Here is a 19,557-nt window from a genome sequence, read left to right as displayed (position 1 = left end):
CAATCTTAAACATGAAAGCGTGTTGTTTCCAGGATTTAAGAAACATGAACCGATAAGCATTTTCCTCATGGGAAAATTAGCCAACGTTTCTCGCTTGACTTGCTCCACTCCGTCCCCTGGCCGTAAGTGTGGCCGTCTAGCCAATCCCCCGAGTTCTCATGGCGATTCTCATATGTGGAATCCTGGTTGGCCGGTGCAGCTCCCAGATCGGTCCCTTACACGCCGTACAATAAGGCAATGATACATGTTTGATGAAGTTAACCCCTCCCCACATTCCAGTTCTTCTGCTTACAATGATTCACACGCACACGCTCAATGCCTAAAAAGGGGAACCGCCCCACTGGAATCATCTCCAGTCACGACACCCACCAAGCAAGGACCAGCGGGCCCGTTGTCAATAGCTCGCCCTTCGTAGAAGTTTCCGTTGCCGATTCCAGCAACCGTCGCCATGCGTCGTCGCTGGCTCACACGTCGTAGCTATTTTCGCCGCCGGTTCCAGCAGCCTTCATTGTCGGTCCAAGCAACCGTTGGCACTAGCAGCACGGGTCGTTGCTGGGGTCGCAGTAACCGTGGTGGCCAATACCAGCAACTGTCGCCACCGGTTCTAGCAACCCATCAGCACAACAACAAAATTTGTCCATCAAATTCAAAACTTATTCATCAAATACGAAAAATGTTCAATTTTTAAATTTGTGAACATATTATTGAAGAGGCAAACATTTCATGAAATTCATGTACATCTCTTCCACACCAGCGATTTTTTTAACATGTTTGAAAACTCGGGAACATTTTTTTAAAATCCATGAACATTTTCTAGTTTCATGAACATATTTTAAATATTTTACAATTTTTATGAACACTTTTGGAAATAACAAATTTGATGAAAATAAGCAGATAACAAAACAGAAAAAAGAAATGAAAAAGCAAAAACGAAAAGGGGAAAATGGAAAAAAGGGGTGCCCTGCTCCGCACATGGGTCGGAACAAAGGGGCACGTCAGGGAGGTGCGGAGTGGGCGCTTCCCATCTCGCTACTCACGATCTAAAAAAAAACTGATCCATTTCGTGGTAAGACACCTAAGAGCATCTACCCCAAGCGCTCCAAACCTGCGGCCAGTCACAAAAATACGACTCAGACGGGCTCCTTAAATGGGCCTCAAACGCTCTGGCTGACCGACACCCCTCATATCCAACCCCAAAATGAGGTAGATATAGGGGCGCCCAGGCGCGTTTGGCATGTTGGACTGACGGTGAGGTCTCACACTGAATCGCCCGGAAACCCGGCGGTCCAACGGACGTATCCTCTATCGCCACCTAGCGCCGCTCCGGCGGGCTGTGTAGTGCCCTAGCCCGGCTATCTAAGCCGACCGCCGACCGCCGGCACCGAAACCCTACCTATCCACATTTCCTCATCTCCCGTCCGCCACCGCCACCACTTTCCTCTCGTCACCCGCCACTTAAAGCTCGTTGTTCGCCACTTTTCGATAGTAGCTATGCCGCACGCCGTTGGGTAACTTATCTAACGCGGGAGCGCCGGCTGCAGCTCCTTCAGTAGGTCCTGGCAAGGCGCAAAGTACGGATAGCGGCGAGGCTACATCCTCCGGATGCGGTAGATCCAGAGGAGGAGGAGGAGGAGGAATGGGAGGACGAGGACTAGGAGGAGGAGGAGGAGGAGGAGGAGGAGGAGGAGAAGGAGTAGGCGGAGGACGTGGGGTCGCTGGGGCCGCGGATCTGCAGCACAGCAACAAGTGATCCTCGATTCCCTCCTGTGGGAATTGGCGGTGGAGGCCAAGCGGCGTCGTCTGGAGGAGACGGAGCATGCTGCGGATGGTCTGTAGGAGGCATAGGCCTAGCACGTCGCGGATGATCTGCACGAGGCGGAGGTGGAGCACATCGTGGACATCTTCGACCATGAAACTTAGTTTAGAAAGCGTGGTGTATATGAAATATAAGGTATTCGGATGCATGTCACCAAATACGAGGTGCGACGGGCTAGTGCCCGTGGACGTGTCCACGGGCGTTTGAGGGATCGGATTTTGCCAAGTCTAGTTGTAGATCCTCTAACACACTACGCCCAGCCTTCTCTGTCTGAGCTGGATTGCCATATCAAGTAAATGAAGCAAAGAAAAGTGAGAGGAAGAGAAGTATTTTTTGTGGTTCATCTTTTTTTCTTTTTTCTTAAGAGAGCCATTAAAGGAAAGGAATTTCTAAAACTGCTACAACGGTAAACATCACACCTAAAACTTATCTAGCAACACTAAATAAACAAATTACCTCTTGACATATGTGACCGGGACATCACATTACTGAGGAAAGAGAAAATATTGTATAGAACTCAACCGTCTGTGCAAAAAACATGGAAAAGAATGCCCACTGCACTAAGGAGTGGAGAAAAAAGAAAATGCTAGACCTAGGTCAATTGTATAGTTTCAGAAACGTATTTATGAACACAAAATGACATAAATTTATAGAAAAAAGTAATACTTTTTTGAGAAAGGACTACAAAGCATTATAAGGAACACCCGGCCTCTGCATAATTACGATGCATACAGCCAAACTCCAGAAGTTTGTCAATAAGAAATAAAACAAAACCGACAAATCGCGTAAACCCCCGAGTCCTATATACCGACACTATGCCTATGACGAAGGAGGTGGTGGATCTATGCAGAGTTATGCTGCCACCCATATTGAGAAAAACCTTCGTAGCCACCTGCTTCAATCGCGTAAACCCCGCCTTGAACAGGCGGTTGATACTCCGCTCATTGTAGCGTACACCAGAAAATAACCTGCAGAGGAGAGACATTTTTATCATTAAAAACTATATCATTTTTACATAGCCAAAGTAATCAGATTAAAGCATACGCTCCCACCCTTGTTAGCGTTTTGAACCTATTTGGAATATCGTCCAACCAATGAGCAAAAATATTGGGGACAATAGTGGGCAGGTACAAATTTGATGCTATTTGGATGATTAATCATGTAGAACGTGCAAATTTGCATTGAAAAATGTGTTTGATTGTCTTGTCATGAGTACAAAGACAACACTTCTTACTCCCTTGCCAATTGCGTCGTGCGAGGTTGTCTTTGTTTAGCACAACTCCCCTACAAAGATACCACATGAACATTTTAGGCCTCCTTTGGTTTGGAGGAATTTTGTAGGATTTTCATAGGATAGGATTTTTATAGGAAAAATTCCTTCAGAGCTCTTTGGTTTGTAGAATGAAATCCTATTCCTATGGAGGAATTCTTCCTATCCTCCACATTTCATAGGAAAATAAACATTAGCCTAGACTTAATGGAAAAAATCCTATGGTGTGAATCAAAGGGCATCTCCTTTTCTATTCCTATGCATAGGATTTGAGATGCATGTCATCTCATTTCCTATGATTTTTCTATTCCTATGATTTTTCAATCCTATGAACCAAAGGAGGCCTTAACCTTTTAGTGAAATCTATTGTAAAAGATTTCCTATGAGGTTGTCTTTGAAATCCACGAAGATTTTCTTGTTATTACTCGCCGGCACCTCAGGATGCGTAAGCACACGGTACATAGAGTCTACTGTAAAAGACCCTAATGTAGTAAGGTTCATCGAATCCATTCAGATTAAAATATTATGCCATCACATAAGACGGGGGCCAATCAAATCAAATCCCGCCTGAACGATATATTCGATGGGGATGAACTGAGCACCTGCGCAATAGTATTATTCTTATTATGAGCAATTATGTACAAGGCTGGATATTGTTCTCGGAGACTTCCATCACCTAGCCAAATGTCTTTGCAGAAATGGATATCTGACCCGTCCTGTCGGGGATATACCCCGTGGTATGATCCGGCCGGAGTTATAACCCGGCTATACCGGCAGGTGTTAAGGCATGTGGTAAACCGGCAGGTGTTAAGACAGGTGGTAAACCGGTTGGTGTTAAGTCAGACGGTAAACCGACAGGTTGTTAAACCGGCTGACAGTTAAGACAGACAGGTAAAACAGGCAGTTAACCCAGACGGTAAACCGGCCGGTTGTTAAACCGGCTGACAGTTAAGACAGGGGTTAAGTCAGATGATAACTCAGCAGATATTCTTAAACCGGCAGAAGTTAACTCCCGGCAGACAATCTTAAACTGGCACCAGTTAACTCCCGACAGACAATCTTAAACCGGCACCAGTTAACTCCCGGAAGACCATCTTAAACCGGCACCAGTTAAGTCCCGGGCAGGCAGTGGTAACTGGGTTGCCAGGAGTTATGAAGCCCGAGACGTTATGAAGCCCAAGATGTTAAGAAGCCCAAGAAGAGAAATTATAATAGTTAAGTCTTAAGTCTGAGTTGGACTCTACATGTAACCCGCCTCTTCAACATATATAAGGAGGGGCAGTAGCTTGAGAGAGGTTTAACAACCTGCCGGTTTACCATCTGACTTAACACCAACCGGTTTACCACCTGTCTTAACACCTGCCGGTTTACCACCTGCCTTAACACTTGCCGGTTTACCAAGTCCCAGCCGGGTTATAACTTCGGCCGGATCATACCGCAGGGTATATCCCCGACACGTCCTTTATCGCAAAAGACCGAAAGCGGAAAATATGCTTCTTTGCCGCCATTAGGCCAGCCCAAAAGTGCGAGTCTCTAGGCTTCCGAATATGCACGAGACACCGCCTATTGGCCTAGGTACTTATTGCATAGCATAGTTTGTCAAACACCATCCTCAGTATGAAGTTTGAACAATCATTTCCTAAGTAAAGCCTCATTCTTACCTGCAGGTCATGAATTCCAAGACCGCCTTGGTCTTTCGGTCTACTTACTACACTTGATTTGGTCAGTCTGTATTTTTTCTTTCACTTTGTTGTGGCACCTTATGACACTGTCATTTTTCTCTGATTAGTGCGGTTTTCATGCGTGTGTAGAAGCATCAGTGAAATGGCTATCACATGCAAGCGCCCAAGAAATGCCATCACGAAAGAGATGTTCATGAGCTTGGTCGTGATCATTCCTTGGGCCCTTGGCTGGCTCGATCATATGAAATAACTGTTCATAACATAATAAGCTTGGTTTCATGAAAATGGCTCTGTAAACTAAAGTGAAAATTCCATATATTACTAAATTAGAAAAACATGCAAAATCAACACTAATATTGTGATAATTGTGGGAAAGTTTCAGACAATTTGGCCAAATACGCTGAAATTACAATTTTACCCATCTTTGGTCAAACCTTGTAAAAAAAAGAGTCTAGAAAAAATATCTAAAATCAACACTAATATAGTGATCATTCTGGGAAATTTTCACACAATGTGGAAGAACATAATTAAAAATATGCTGAAATTACAATTTGAGCCCATTTTTTTAATCAAACTTTGGCTAAAGAAATTGGAAGTGCTAAGAAAACTTTGAAAAAGACTCTGCAAAATCAACACTAATATAGTGATCATCAACATTTTGCAAAATCACACGGTGCATTATGTCTATAGCCCGATTTCAATTTTTTGTCAAGCAAGTTTTTCTTCAACAAAAAAAAGGAGAAAATTGATAATCGTTCGATCACATGAAAACATGTTTCTCTCACAATAAAATTTGTTACAAGAAAACGAATTTGAAAATGGAAACTCATAGCCTCTCACATGCATGGACAAATTAACCTTGACGCCTTCAATGATTTTTTTTCTCTACAACGATTTACAGTTCCTTGTTCCTGGTTTTTTGATAGGCCTTCAACGGAGGACGGTGCTCCAAATCAAGGGTGCCGTCTATTTATTAGGAGACATTTTGCTGCCATGTCTAGTTCATATGTGTGCCCTGAATGCAACATACGTACTCCAGGTAAAAACACTTACACTGCTGCAGTTGAAAATCCTTGTCCCATCCCTAAATGTCTTGCTTCTTGGGTCGTAGATTCGCAGCACCGTGTCTTGGGCGACCTCGGACGCCGGATTGAGTAACGGCATCCGCAGGACAATCCTCCCATCGGCGAGCACCGCCAATGGCTGTTACAAATACTCATGGTTTTGATGGAAAGACATGGCGAGGGTGTACCGCTTGGACCATAGAGACCGGTCCAAATCAACGAGGAACCACAGCTCAACGGACTTAGAGTTGATGTAGCTTGCAACTGATAAGAAAATAGGCAGTTTTTCAATTAAATTAATCCATGAATAAATCATGAGCATGACATGGACAACATTAATAACACACTGATTACGATCTAACAGAGCATGTACTACGCATATAGTAGAAACATCTATCGCTAGTACTGCTATAACAGAAACAAACACGAGAAGGATAAACGATGTATACCCTCCAATCGGCCACGCGGCGGTGGTGGCGGTGGCAGCAGCCGCGGCATCCTCGGCGGCCTTTTTGTCGGCCTCGGCCTTCTCAGCGGCGGCACGGTCGGCGTCAGTCGACATGGTGATGACGAAGGTGATGCGGACATAGATGAACAGAAGCGAGCAGTCGCGTAATCGCTACACAAAAACCTAATCACCCCTCTCCCGTACAGGATCCGAAGAAGCGGGGTTTCGGGGGCCTGCTCTCCCGGTAGCCCACGATCCGACGTCTCAGATCGTGGCCCTACCTGTCAAAGACTCTCCGTTCCTGACCGGCAAAAAGAAGCGCATAGGAGTGAGCTCGGCTCGGCTCAATCCCGCAACCCGCGGCGCGGCGTGGCGAGCGGAGCAGGAGGAGTGCGCGAGGGCCTCATCTCTTCTCAAGCTCCAATAGCATGAGGGAGAGGATCCCTTATAAACCACTCCAACTCTCCTTCCACTTCCGGGATGGGACTAAACTTCTCACCACCTTGTCATGCCACCTACATGGGCCCTTAGAGATCAAATCTGAAATTGTCATATGGGCTCTAGGCCCATCTCATATTTCAACAAACCCCCACCAGATCTCAGGGCTCACTTTGTCCTTTGTTCCAAACGCTGTTTTGATATACCAGCATCTCAGTGAAGACCGATTAAGGTTGAGCTCCACCTAGACCAAGTAGTTGCACTCCTTCACAACTGAACAATGGACTATGCCTTGAATTTTCAGTTTGGCGTCAAGAAGTTTCACCACAAGTCTCACTGATACGAGGCTGCCGAAGGCTGACCCCTCGGGTGGAGCATATTAGTCACACTCCTGGCCTGTTCATGAGCTTGCTAGAGATCACCCCAATCTCATAGACTGTGACTAGCAGTCGGGCTTATATAGGTGTGTTCCTCCAAAGATCGCTCTGTAGGATAGCATCTTACTTATGCATATAAGCCTTGGAACACATTAAGACAGTAGTCATCCTTCCATACAGTTTCCGAGAGTATTGCATCTCCAACGGAGTGGGTAATTAAAGTTACTCTCCTCAGTTCACCACTGGCTTGTTTTCCCAGGTCCTACTTCACGGGATCTCCGATCACATAGGTTGGGTTACTACCAAGGCAACTCATGTGGGTCTCATACCCATCTCCCTTGATGCGCTATCTATCACAACACGTGATAGCCCTTTAGTTAAGGGATCTGCAAGATTCTTAGCCGTTTGAATATAATCCAATGCTATCACTCCGGAGTTCTTCAATTTTCTGACAGCTTTCAATCTTATTCTTATGTGTTTGTTGGACTTCATGTTGTCCTTTGAACTCTTCACCTTGACAATAACTGTTTGATTGTCACAGTTCATAAGGACGGCCGGAACCGGCTTCTCAACCACTGGCAAGTCCATCAACAGATCTCGAAGCCATTCTGCTTCGCCATCCGATGTGTCTAATGCTGTTAATTCTGCTTCCATTGTCGATCTTGTTAAGATCGTTTGCTTGCAAGACTTTCAGGAAACAGCACCACCTCCAAGAGTAAACATATACCCAGTTGTGGCCTTCATCTCATCAGCATCAGAGATCCAATTCGCATCACTATACCCTTCAAGTACCGATGGGTATCCGGTATAGTGAAGTCTATAGTTCATAGTACCTTTCAGATAGCGCATAACTCTCTCAAGAGCACGCCAATGTACATCACCCGGTTTGGAAACAAACCGGCTCAGTTTGCTAATAGCAAATGCGATGTCAGGCCTCGTTGCGCTCGCTAGATACTGGAGTGAACCAACAATCTGAGAGTATCTCAATTGATCTATAGCTGTGCCTTTAGACTTTTGAATCAGCACATTAGGATCATATGGTGTTTGAGATGGTTTGCAGTCCAAATATCCAAAATGACTCAACACCTTCTCAACATAATGGGATTGCAGACGTGTAATCCCACCTTCATCATCTCTCAATAGCTTGATGTTCAAGATAATATCAGCCACTCCAAGGTCCTTCATCTCAAAGTTCTGAGATAGGAAAGACTTAACTTCCTCGATCAACTTGAGATTAGTCCCAAATATCAGTGTGTCATCAACATACAAACACAGTATAACTCCATCGCCCCCACCATAGCGATAGTATACACATTTGTCGGCCTCATTAACAACAAAGCCAACAGATGTCAACGTTTCATTAAACTTGTCATGCCACTGATTAGGCGCTTGTCTCAGGCCATACAAAGATTTCACCAACTTACACACCTTTCCTTCCGGACCATCCATCACAAAGCCATCAGGCTGTTGCATATAGATTTCCTCCTTTAGCTCTCCGTTCAGGAAAACCGTCTTAACATCCATCTGATGAATGAGAAGACCATGTGAGGCCCCCAACGAGAGTAATACTCGAATGGTGGTCAGTCTGGCCATAGGTGAATAGGTGTCGAAGAAATCTTCTTCTTCTTTCTGGGCGTAGCCCTTGGCCACAAGCCTAGCCTTGTACTTTTCTATCGTACCGTCGGGCCTAAGCTTCTTATTGAACACCCACTTGCATCCCAATGGTTTGCAACCATAAGGACGTTCAGTAAGCTCCCAAGTCTCGTTAGCCATGATGGAATCCATCTCGCTACGGACCGCATCCTTCCAGTAGTCAGCTTCTGGAGATGCATACGCTTCTGAAATAGAAGTGGGATTATCCTCCACGAGGTATATGAAGAAATCCTCACCAAAGGTCTTTACAGTCCTTTGTCTCATACCCCTACCAAGGGATTCCTCATTATCCTCCTCAGGATTTTCATCATGTGTTTGATTATAATATTTCATCGGAATGACAGGTTCATGAGTCTCCTCAGATTCCTGTCTAGAAGTGCTTTGTACATCTCTCATGGGGGAAATGTCCTCAAAGAATGTAGCATCTTTAGACTTCATAATTGTACCGACCTTCATGTCAGGTACCTTAGATTTCACTACTAGAAATCTATAGCCAACACTATTCATAGCGTAGCCCAAATTAACATAGTCCACAGTCTTTGGTCCAAGCTTACGCTTTTTGGGGACCGGCACATTAACTTTCGCCAAGCATCCCCAGGTACGTAAGTACGAGAGTGTTGTCCTTCTCTTGGTCCACTTCTCGTAAGGAGTGATCTCGTTATCCTTTGTCGGAACTTTATTCAGGACATGACAGGATGTCATTATAGCCTCCCCCACCATGCCTTGGATAAACCCGACGTATCTAACATGGCGTTAACCAAATCAGTTAGAGTACGGTTGTTCCGCTCGGCAACCCCGTTTGACTGGGGTGAGTAGGGAGGCGTCCTCTCATGAATAATGTCGTGTTCCGCACAAAAGGCATCAAACTCTTTCGAGAAGTACTCTCCACCATGATCTGACCAGACTCGTTTAATTTTCTTTTCAAGTTGATTCTCAACTTCTGCCTTATAGATTTTGAAGTAGTGTAGAGCCTCATCTTTAGTATTTAACAGATACACATAGCAATATCTAGTGGAATCATTTATCAAAGTCATGAAATATTTTTTTCCACCTTTAGTCAACACACCATTCATCTCACAAAGATCAGAATGTATGAGTTCCAGTGGCGCCAAGTGTCTCTCCTCTGCTGCCTTGTGAGGCTTGCGAGGTTGCTTAGATTGCACACACGAATGGCACTTAGAACCTTTGGCTAAAGTGAAACTCGGGATTAAATTCGATTTTGCTAGCCGCGTCATAACACCGAAACTAATGTGACAAAGACGTGAATGCCAGACTTCAGATTCATTAACACTCAAATGAATATTGTTCACGACTTTATTACATAGATCTGCAAGAGAAAGGCGGAACATGCCTCCGCATTCATAACCTTTTCCAAAAAATAGTTCATATTTCGTAACAACTAATTTATTAGACTTGAATACCAACTTAAATCCTTCTCTACATAGAAGGGAGCCACTAACGAGGTTCTTCTTGATGGCGGGGACATGCTGCACGTTCTTCAGCTGCACGATCCTTCCCGAAGTAAACTTCAGATCGACCGTGCCAACACCAAGAACAGAAGCACTCGCGGCATTCCCCATCAGTACGGACCCGTGACCTATGGCCTGGTAAGAAGAAAACAATGAGATGTCAGCACACACATGAACACCTGCACCTGTGTCGACCCACCAATCGGTGGACGGCCAAACTGAAAATACAGAAAATAAATTACCATACTCAGATGCACCACTCTCATTGTTGCTCACAATCATATTGACAGACTTGGAGTCCTGCCCTTGCTTCTTATACTTGTTTGGGCACTTGTTGGCCCAATGTTCAAGCGAACCACAAGTAAAGCAGCCCTCATCCTTCTTATTCTTCTTGAAGGTCTTCTTACCCTTCTTCTTAAAGACGGCACTCTGTTGGACACCGTTCTTTCCCTTGGGCTTGTGGGAATTGGAGTTCTTCTGATGCACCATATTGGCCACAAAAGTTCCTTCTACCCCTTTTCCGTGCGAGTCATTTGCCCTTGAATTCTGCTCAACACTCAGATGGCCTATGACATCCTCCACAGAGAATTCACGCCTCTGATGTTTCAGAGTGGTGGCAAAGTTCCTCCAGGAATTGGGAAGCTTAGCGATTATGCAGCCCGCGACAAACTTGCCCGGTAACTCGCACTTAAGAAGCTCAAGCTCCTTAACAATGCATATTATCTCATGAGCCTGCTCCAATACAGGACGGTTTTCAACCATCTTGTAATCGTGGAACCGCTCTATAATATACATCTCGCTCCCTGCATCGGCAGCCCCGAACTTAGATTTGAGCGCCTCCCACAAGTCCTTGGCAGACCGCACATGCAAATATGCGTCAACCATCTTATCTCCAATCACGCTCAGAACCGCCCCGAGGAACACGACAGTGGCCTCCTTGAACGCCTTCTCCTGTTCAGGAGCGATCGTTCCTGTGGGAGTCACACCGGCGACCCAGAACACGTTCATGGCCGTGAGCCATAAGGTGGTTTTAGTCTGCCAACGCTTAAAGTACGTCCCCGTAAACGGGGACGGTTTCAGTGCAGCAGCAAAACCAGAATTCGAAAAACTCCTACACAAATTAGGTTTTTGGATTGATAAGAAAATAGGCAGTTTTTCGATTAAATTAATCCATGAATAAATCATGAGCATGACATGGACAGCATTGATAACACACTGATTACGATCTAACAGAGCATGTACTACGCATATAGTAGAAACATTTACGCATATCGCTAGTACTACTACAACAGAAAGAAACACGAGAAGGATAAACGATGTATACCCTCCAATCGGCCACGCGGCGGTGGTGGCGGTGGCAGCAGCCGCGGCATCCTTGGCGGCCTTCTTGTCGGCCTCGACCTTCTCAGCGGCGGCACGGTCGGCGTCGGTCGACATGGTGATGACGAAGGTGATGCGGACGTAGATGAACAGAAGCGAGCAGTCGCGTAATCGCTACCCAAAAACCTAATCGCCCCTCTCCCGTACAGGATCCGGAGAAGCGGGGTTTCGGAGGCCTGCTCCCCCGTCAACCGTGTACGCGGTGAACGGGACGGAGTCGCCGGTGGCAGCAGCAGTAGAGGAACGACGTGGGCGTGGAGGCGGAGATGCGTTCTGTTTCGTGGCGGCTAGGGTTGGCAGCGTCCCACATATATATGTGCGGCCGCGCGTGGAGAGACGTGGGCTGAACCCACGTCCAAGTCGGTAGCCCACGATCCGACGTCTCAGATCATGGCCCTACCTGTTAAAGACTCTCCGTTGCTGACCGGTAAAAAGAAGCGCATAGGAGTGAGCTCGGCTCGGCTCAACCCCGCAACCCGCGGCGCGGCGCGGCGCGGCGCGGCGTGACAAGGCGAGCGGAGGAGGAGTGCGCGAGGGCCTCATCTCTTCTCAAGCTCCAATAGCATGAGGGAGAGAATCCCTTATAACCACTCCAACTCTCCTTCCACGTCCGGGGTGGGACTAAACTTCCCACCACCTTGTCATGCCACCTACATGGGCCCTTAGAGATCAAATCTGAAATTGTCATATGGGCTCTAGGCCCATCTCATATTTCAACAGCAACAAGGTGTCCGTCCAGCTCGGTCAACTTGACGAAAAAGCGATTTGCAGGGCCTCGGTAGGAAGCCTCCCCCGGCCGCCACGCCTCATCGTCGAGGTCAAACGTCATGAATATGTCCGCTTGCGCCAGAATAGCAACCGCCGCAGATGAACATTATAGATCAAAAGGATCCTACCTGAAGACGCATGAACGAAGACGAACAGATCCGAGCAAATCCACATAAGACAGATCCGCCGGAGACACAACTCAACACGCCCACCGATGATACTAGACGCATCACCGGAACAGGGCTAGGCGGGGAGACTTTTATTCCATCTTTAGGAAGTCGCCGTCGTCTCTCTTTTTTGAGCAGGACACAAACCCTAACAAAACTCGAAAAAAAAATCTAAAAACGAAGCCCTTCCACCAGCAAGGGCCGAGATCCACTCGGTCTCCATGGCCCTAAGGTCACCGGAGACGGGACGGACCGGCGCGGCAGGAGGCAGAGAACCCTAGCTAGCTTTTTGGAGGCGGCGGCTGGCTAGGGAGACCGTGTCGGGGTTGTACGTGAACGGTTCAACTGCAACTTAGAGAGTTGGTACTTCCAATTCCACTTTTTTTGGCATGTTACAATTCAAAAAAAAACTGTATTTCAACCAAATTTGTTGCCAACTCTCAACTTGAGAAAACTGGCTATCCACAGAACAAATAATCGATCAGCTTTCTACTCTCTGTCACTACTTTTTAACTTTTGGTCTTACAGAAAAATTACAGAAAGGTAAAGAACTTGTAACATTATAAATTAACACATTTAACTCTCCTTAACAATAAAAATTGGAAACAAAAAGCTGGTGGAAGCAATGCGCAGGATAACCGGTGGGAGTTGATGCTGCTGGAGATGGACCGTGGGTCAGTCGGTGGCCGCCAAGCCAGTCATGCACGCTATTGGCTATCCAACTACCACTGGTACGCTCTATCTCCGCGGCCTGAGTGCAACAAGCTACATGTGTAAATGCTCACGTCGTGGCAGTCCATCATCCTCGCCGCGTCCGTGGAAGTTCCGGTTCGTGGGTCGTAGAAACGCAAGACCGTGTTCGGGAAGGGGGACCCCGACGCCGACTTCACCCGCATCCTCATCACAATCTTCCCATCTTCGAGCACCGCCAGTGGCTTCTCGACATACTCGCGAAAGCGTGACGATAGTGGCGTCCGGGCGAGCGTATGGCCGGGCATGACGATCCTATGCAGCATGGACCAGAGAGACTGATCGGGTTCCACGAGAGACCACAAGTGCACGCGGGTGCGGCGGTCGTCGTGGCACACAACGAGACGTCCGTCCAACCCGGCAAGACCAACATCGAGGGTGCCCGCCGGGCCTTTGATGGCGGCCGATCGCCACGCCTCACTGTCCAGGTGGTACCCCATGATCCAGTCGGGGGCGGCGTTCTTGTTCATCCGTTCGTCGACAACTAGGAAGTAGGCGACCCCCTCGACTACGGTCGTCTCCCGGCAGGTGGTATACGACTTCGTCAGCGGCGATGCCACCCCGAAAAGAGGTTTGCCTGTTGCCCTCCAGTGCTGCTGGCCGTCGGTGAGGGTTAGGATCTTGCAGACCTGCCCATGATGTTGCACGAGGGTGACCACGACCAGCACCTTGTACTCTCCGGTGGAGGGCACGCGGCCTAGTGAGTACGAGACCACAACACAGTCCCGTGGCGATGCAGGTCTTGGCAAGAGGGAGACGGCACCCGTAACGTGGTCGTGGAGGTAGAGCCGCATGCCCAAGCCCTGCACGCAGACCGCTCGGTCAGGACTGAAGGGACGGTGGTTGTGGGTGGTGCTGTTGGCTCCTAGATTTTTGATGAGGCAGCCGGTGTCCATATCCAGGACGAGGATTTCAGGCCAGGGCCGGCCATAGTGGTACACGCCGACGGCGCGGCGTTGGCAAGGGTGACGGTGGTCGTGAGCGGCGATAAAGTCCGAGTGGCAGAGCAATGACTGCCACGCCCTGCAGACGGAACGGAAGCGGCAGAGCGGCTTGGCGGGGAGGCGGAGCAGGAGGCCGTAGAGCAGGTCCAGGGGCAGGATGCCATCGTTGGTGGTGCCGACGATAGGAAGATGGAGTGGAGCATGGAACGCCGCCGCCGCCATAGATTGGTTCGACATGTGAGGGTGCAAATACTTCTCTCCTGCTTTAATACCCAATAACAGATCAATAGAATCGAACCATAGATTCTGCAGTTCGTTAGGTTTGTTCTCCTACGCGAGTAAATCTCGCGTATTCCCATTGGATTTGTGTGTCCAAATCCAAGTAGAGGATGCCACCACGACGCTATTAGGAAATTAAATTAGCTTTCCTAACCTTTTTTTAAAAGCTTTCCTAACCAAATAAGTAAGGCAAATGCTTCAAATCACCGACGGATGATAGCTCCCTCGTCCGCCGGCTTCCCTGCACGCCACGTGCCTCATGGGCCGTCATCACCGGATTTGCAATTGGCCCGTTGTTGCAATTTTAACATCGCAAGACCTGATCTGTGGCAGACCGACGAGGACGAAGACGATGCAGCAACATCCAAATCCACGCAGCACTTAACTAGAGACGCGCGTCACCCGAGCTTCGGCACAGGAGGCGGCAACCGCCCACCTCACTGGAGAGGAAGATGGCAGCGAGGTTGCAGCTGGGATCGAGCCCGATGGCCCTCGTTACCACCCGCCTCCAAAACTACCATTGGCCGCGCGGGGTATGCCTACCTCGCCGTAGAAGAGGATGGTGGCGAGGCGACCTGGTCGGAGGACCGGCGGTAGTGCGACAACGGGGACTGTCGGCGCCTCTCCTCCCCTCACCACCGTTTGAGAGGAGCGTGCGGCGAACGGCCGACATTTTTTCTTGCAACATCCCCCTGTTGCAAGAAAGATTTTTGCGACATCACTAGTGTTGCAAAACTTTCTTCTGTAACACTGTACATAGGTGAATACAAAAAAAAGTTGCAAGATTAGCTCTGGTGCAAAGAATAATCCACAACAATACCTCTATAGCAAAAGTTCTGCAACATGAACCTTGTTACAATCATCCGAGTGTAACATCATCCTTGTTGCAAAGCTGACAGCTGAATCTGACGACCAGCTCACGTTGAATCCAGTGGCTCGTGAGGTGGCGGATCTTATAAAAAGATCCGCTGGCCGACGCGTAGCGTTAGTAAAACTAAAAGTTGTTTTCAAGAGAATGTTAGGAATTTTATTGCTTTGTCTATCGCAATAGCTACGTTTTAGCCGGTAGATCACACGTGAGCGTCCGCCGCCTCCTCTGGGCTACGCGAATATTAGCATGGCTATTTTTGTATTTTTTTCTGCAACATCATATGTGTTGCAAACTTTCCTTTTGGAACAACAACTATCTTGCAAAAAGTTGAAGATGAAAAAAAGACTTCTGCAATTTTTTTCCGCAACATCATCGGTGTTGCAAAATTTTCTTCCGCAACACGTGTTGCAAAAAATGAAGATGTAAAAACCATTCTCCAATTCTTTTCTGCAACATTGTTTGCCAAAAGTGAAGCCAATTTTTTTCGACATATCCGCTAGCCGACACGTAGCACGTCCCCTTTTGCAAAGCAAGCTTGTAAAGTACTCCCTATGTAAACAAATATAAGAGCGTTTAGATCACTAAAGTAGTGATCTAAACGCTCTTATAAAAGTTTACAGAGGGAGTACTTGACTAGCATTGAGTAATAAAGGCTGCATTCACTGAATTTTTTTATTTCCCTCAGAAAGAAGTGGCAGTAAAATATAGGAACTATCAGTTACAGGGGTCTAATAATGAATAAATCTAATCACCATTTTACACTAATCAACCATCTAAAATTACTAACAAAAATGTCCACATATTCAAAAATCTTATAGATATTTACAATTTCTAATTAGATTTTCAAAAATCGAAAACTTGGGATGAGATAGTTCTTCTACTTTCCAAGTTGTTTGATTCTAAAATCGAGCAAGGTTGTAGATATTCAATGATGCTCATTGGCAGAGAGGAGCTCGATATGTAATATTGCGTCGTTGTGCGGTGTGCCATTAAAAAAAATGAGAGAATGATCAAATCTACTATAAAGATTCATCAGAAGTACAAAACACCACAAATACAAGAAAAATTACATCAAGGTCCATGAATCACTGAATGACCTCCGCCGCCGCCGGAATGATGGGCAGAGGGGAGGCGAATCCACATTTTGACATGTGGCAGAGAACAACAATATTGGACATAAGGACAATGATGTGCAAGCATGTGCCATGATTAATGCATGTATAATTAAAGAGTTTGGTCCAAAAAATATTGCTTTGATCACATACGAACATTTACTTTTATAACCATAAAATACATTTAACGCAAAAGGCTATGGAAACAAAATCACTTGTCTCTCGCATTCGGGTACCTATAAACGGAGCTGTGTTTCACAATCAAGTTTTTTCTCAACATAGATGCACGGAGCGGATCGTGAGCACTTTTCCCCCCTAAGGCCTTGTACAATGCTAGGTACTTAGAAAGGTGCTTAGAAAAATAAACCCAGTTTTTTTCTGAAGCACCAGTGCCTACCCTATACAAATAAGCACCGATGCTTAAAAAAAGCCTGATTTATTTCTCCAATCACCTTTCTTAAGCACCTTGCATTGTACAGGGCGTTGAGCTAATTGAGGATGGTTCTTTGGATCAAACGATGATGTCTACCGGTAAGTGCTAGCTTTTGTACCTGTCAAATGCACCACTCCACCTCGAATGCAACGGTGGGGTGGTAGTATTTATTTCCCAAATGTCTACGTGTTTAACTTGCACCGTGCAGTAACTTGTGTTCTCCAGCTCCTCTCCCTGAATATAACAAGTTCCATGGTGGCAAAGTGATGTGGTCGCATCTCGCTACATGCATTCCATCTGTGAAAGTTCCGGTTGTCGTGTCATAATACCGCAGCACCTTATCAAGCGCGGAGGGGCCTCGTGGGGCCACCCGCATCCACACGACGATCCTCCGGTCATCCAACACCGCTAGTGGCTTCCCAAAGTCCTCATGGGGCCGCCCCCATCCACACGCTGCTGGTAAATGGAGTTCATGGTCTGACATGACTATCCTTTGTCGCATACACCATAGAGGCAGGTCAGGATCCACAAGAAACCACAACTCGACATAGCCACGGCAGTCGTCGTGGCACGCCACTAGTTGGCCTTCTAGTGTGGCTAGGATGAAATCATGCCGCCACGCAGGACCTCGGATGGCACTCGGTTTCCACATCTCGTTTCCAAGGTCAAATGCCAAGATCCAGCCATGGTGCTTTTTGTGCTCCAGCCGTGCGCATGCTCCGTAGGTCACCAAGAAGTAGGAGACCCCCTCGACGACAGCAACCTCACTGCTGTAAGTCGGTGACGCTAATGGCAATTTCACACTAAGCAGTGGGCTCTCCGCCTCTCTCCAGCGCTCCCCGCCGTTGTCATCCAGGGTGAGGATCTTGCAGATCTGCTGCCCATGGTTAACTGAGTTCGCGACGGTGAGCACCTTGTATTCTCCCGTGAAGGCCACGCAACCAAACGTATACGAAATAGACATGTGAGCCGATGACAGAGGATCGAGCAAGAGTTTGACGGCGCCGGTGATAGGGTCGAACAGGCAGAGCCGTCCGTCCTTGTCGTCGACAAGGACTGCTCGGGAAAGATTAATGCTAGCTGTCTCGTGCGGAAGCGTCCGGCCATGTTGGCTTGAGGCATCAATGCTGATCCGCTTGATGACATCGCCGGAGTCCATGTCCAGGACATAGCCAGGGCGGTCGTAACACACACCAATGGCGATGTTTGGGCCATGGGCGGTGGCGATAAAGTCCGGATGACAGAGCAGGGAGTGCCAGGAGGTGCATACGGCGCGGAAGCGGCAGATCGGCTTGACGGGGAGGCGCACTAGGATGTCGTAGAGCAGGTCTAGCGGCAGGACGCCGTCGTTAGCGGTGGCGTCGATCGGAACGGAGCTGGATCGCCGGTTTGGTGGGTGGAGCGTGGACGCCATCGTCGTCGCCGTGGACATAGATTGCTACGACGCAAACTTGGTCGATAGCTTAGCCTCCGATCGAACGGGCTAATGGGTTTCTCTGGTCTCACTCTGATACAGTCGGAGTTCTGTTTGTATCCTACCACGAAGTCCTGAGTCCTTGACGACGTAATAATCAAACTCGATGCACATGTGACTATATTTGTGTTTGTAGCTGTCACGTTAGATTTTTTTTTTTGAAATGAACTGTCACGTTAGATTTGTTTTCATTGGATTAGTTGCCTCGTCCGTGCCGTCCATGGACACGTCGCACGGCATTGCATGAACACGACCTTCTCTTTTTGGCAATTTATCTAACTCCAGGGATTCTTGCCCCAGTTAGTATTGGTGAAAGAATATGTTTTGCTATTTATTACAGGATTTTAAATATTGCATCAGGACCCATTCAAAAAATTACGAAGTCAAATCTTATGTGGAGATTTCTGCGGGTTTTTTTTTCTTTTTCTTTATCTTTGATTTGAGTCACTTAGACGAGCAATAACTAGACCACATCTAGATGTGCCCCATACACACCCATCTTATTTTTTGACATTTACAAACTCAAAATGTTCTAGTGGTTTCCATACTGAAAGACTTGCAAAGAAAGAGCCCAATAACTTCAAAGAGAAGTGAAGTTCCCCACCCGCAAAAAAAGAGAAGTGAAGTTCCCAATCTACATATGTAAAATTCATAAATAGGTGTGCATTTCAATTATAAGTTGTTGAAACTAGTAAAATTATAGTTTCGACTTCTTTTAATGCGGTAACATCACTTTTCCATTTTCTATTATTTTGATTTGAATACCATAATGCCAATTTTTACAATATTGAGTGAATTTCACAATTTTAAGCTCAAAATACCAAAACAAAAAAAAACAAAAAATGGATCATTGAAATTTAATTTTACTTATCATGAAAGCTGGAACAATGTTTTCAAATCACTACCGGCAGTGAAAAACCATTTCGGTTTATTGGTGAAAACGAGTTCAGGAAGTGATAGTTCCTTGTGAAAGACTGCTTCATCATATGGTGTGACATCAATGCCATCATAAAATGTGTGGCAGAAAACGATGGCATGTTGGAGAACAAGTATGACGCGTGTAGCCTGCTACAAATGTAAGAATGCTAGACGCATCACCGTGACTGAGGCTAGGTGGGAAGAACTTTATTCCATTTTCAGGGAGCCGCCATCATCTCGCCTT

General features: G+C 46.8%; 1 protein-coding gene across 1 annotated transcript; it reads right to left on the bottom strand.

Moving 5' to 3' along the window:
- Positions 1–13,254: 13,254 nt before the first annotated feature.
- On the bottom strand, positions 13,255–14,463 carry LOC147977121 (F-box protein At5g18160-like). The gene has a single exon (XM_087521071.1). The coding sequence runs from the start codon at positions 14,461–14,463 to the stop codon at positions 13,255–13,257; it is 1,209 nt and encodes a 402-aa protein (XP_087377197.1).
- Between the last annotated feature and the right edge of the window lie 5,094 nt (positions 14,464–19,557).

The sequence above is a fragment of the Triticum urartu genome, chromosome 4A, assembly GCF_056163025.1.
Source record: "Triticum urartu cultivar PI428250 chromosome 4A, HENAU_Tu73, whole genome shotgun sequence".
Lineage (NCBI taxonomy): Eukaryota > Viridiplantae > Streptophyta > Magnoliopsida > Poales > Poaceae > Triticum > Triticum urartu.
Note: the sequence above shows the minus strand (reverse complement) of the source record. Positions and strands in the feature narration are given on the sequence as shown.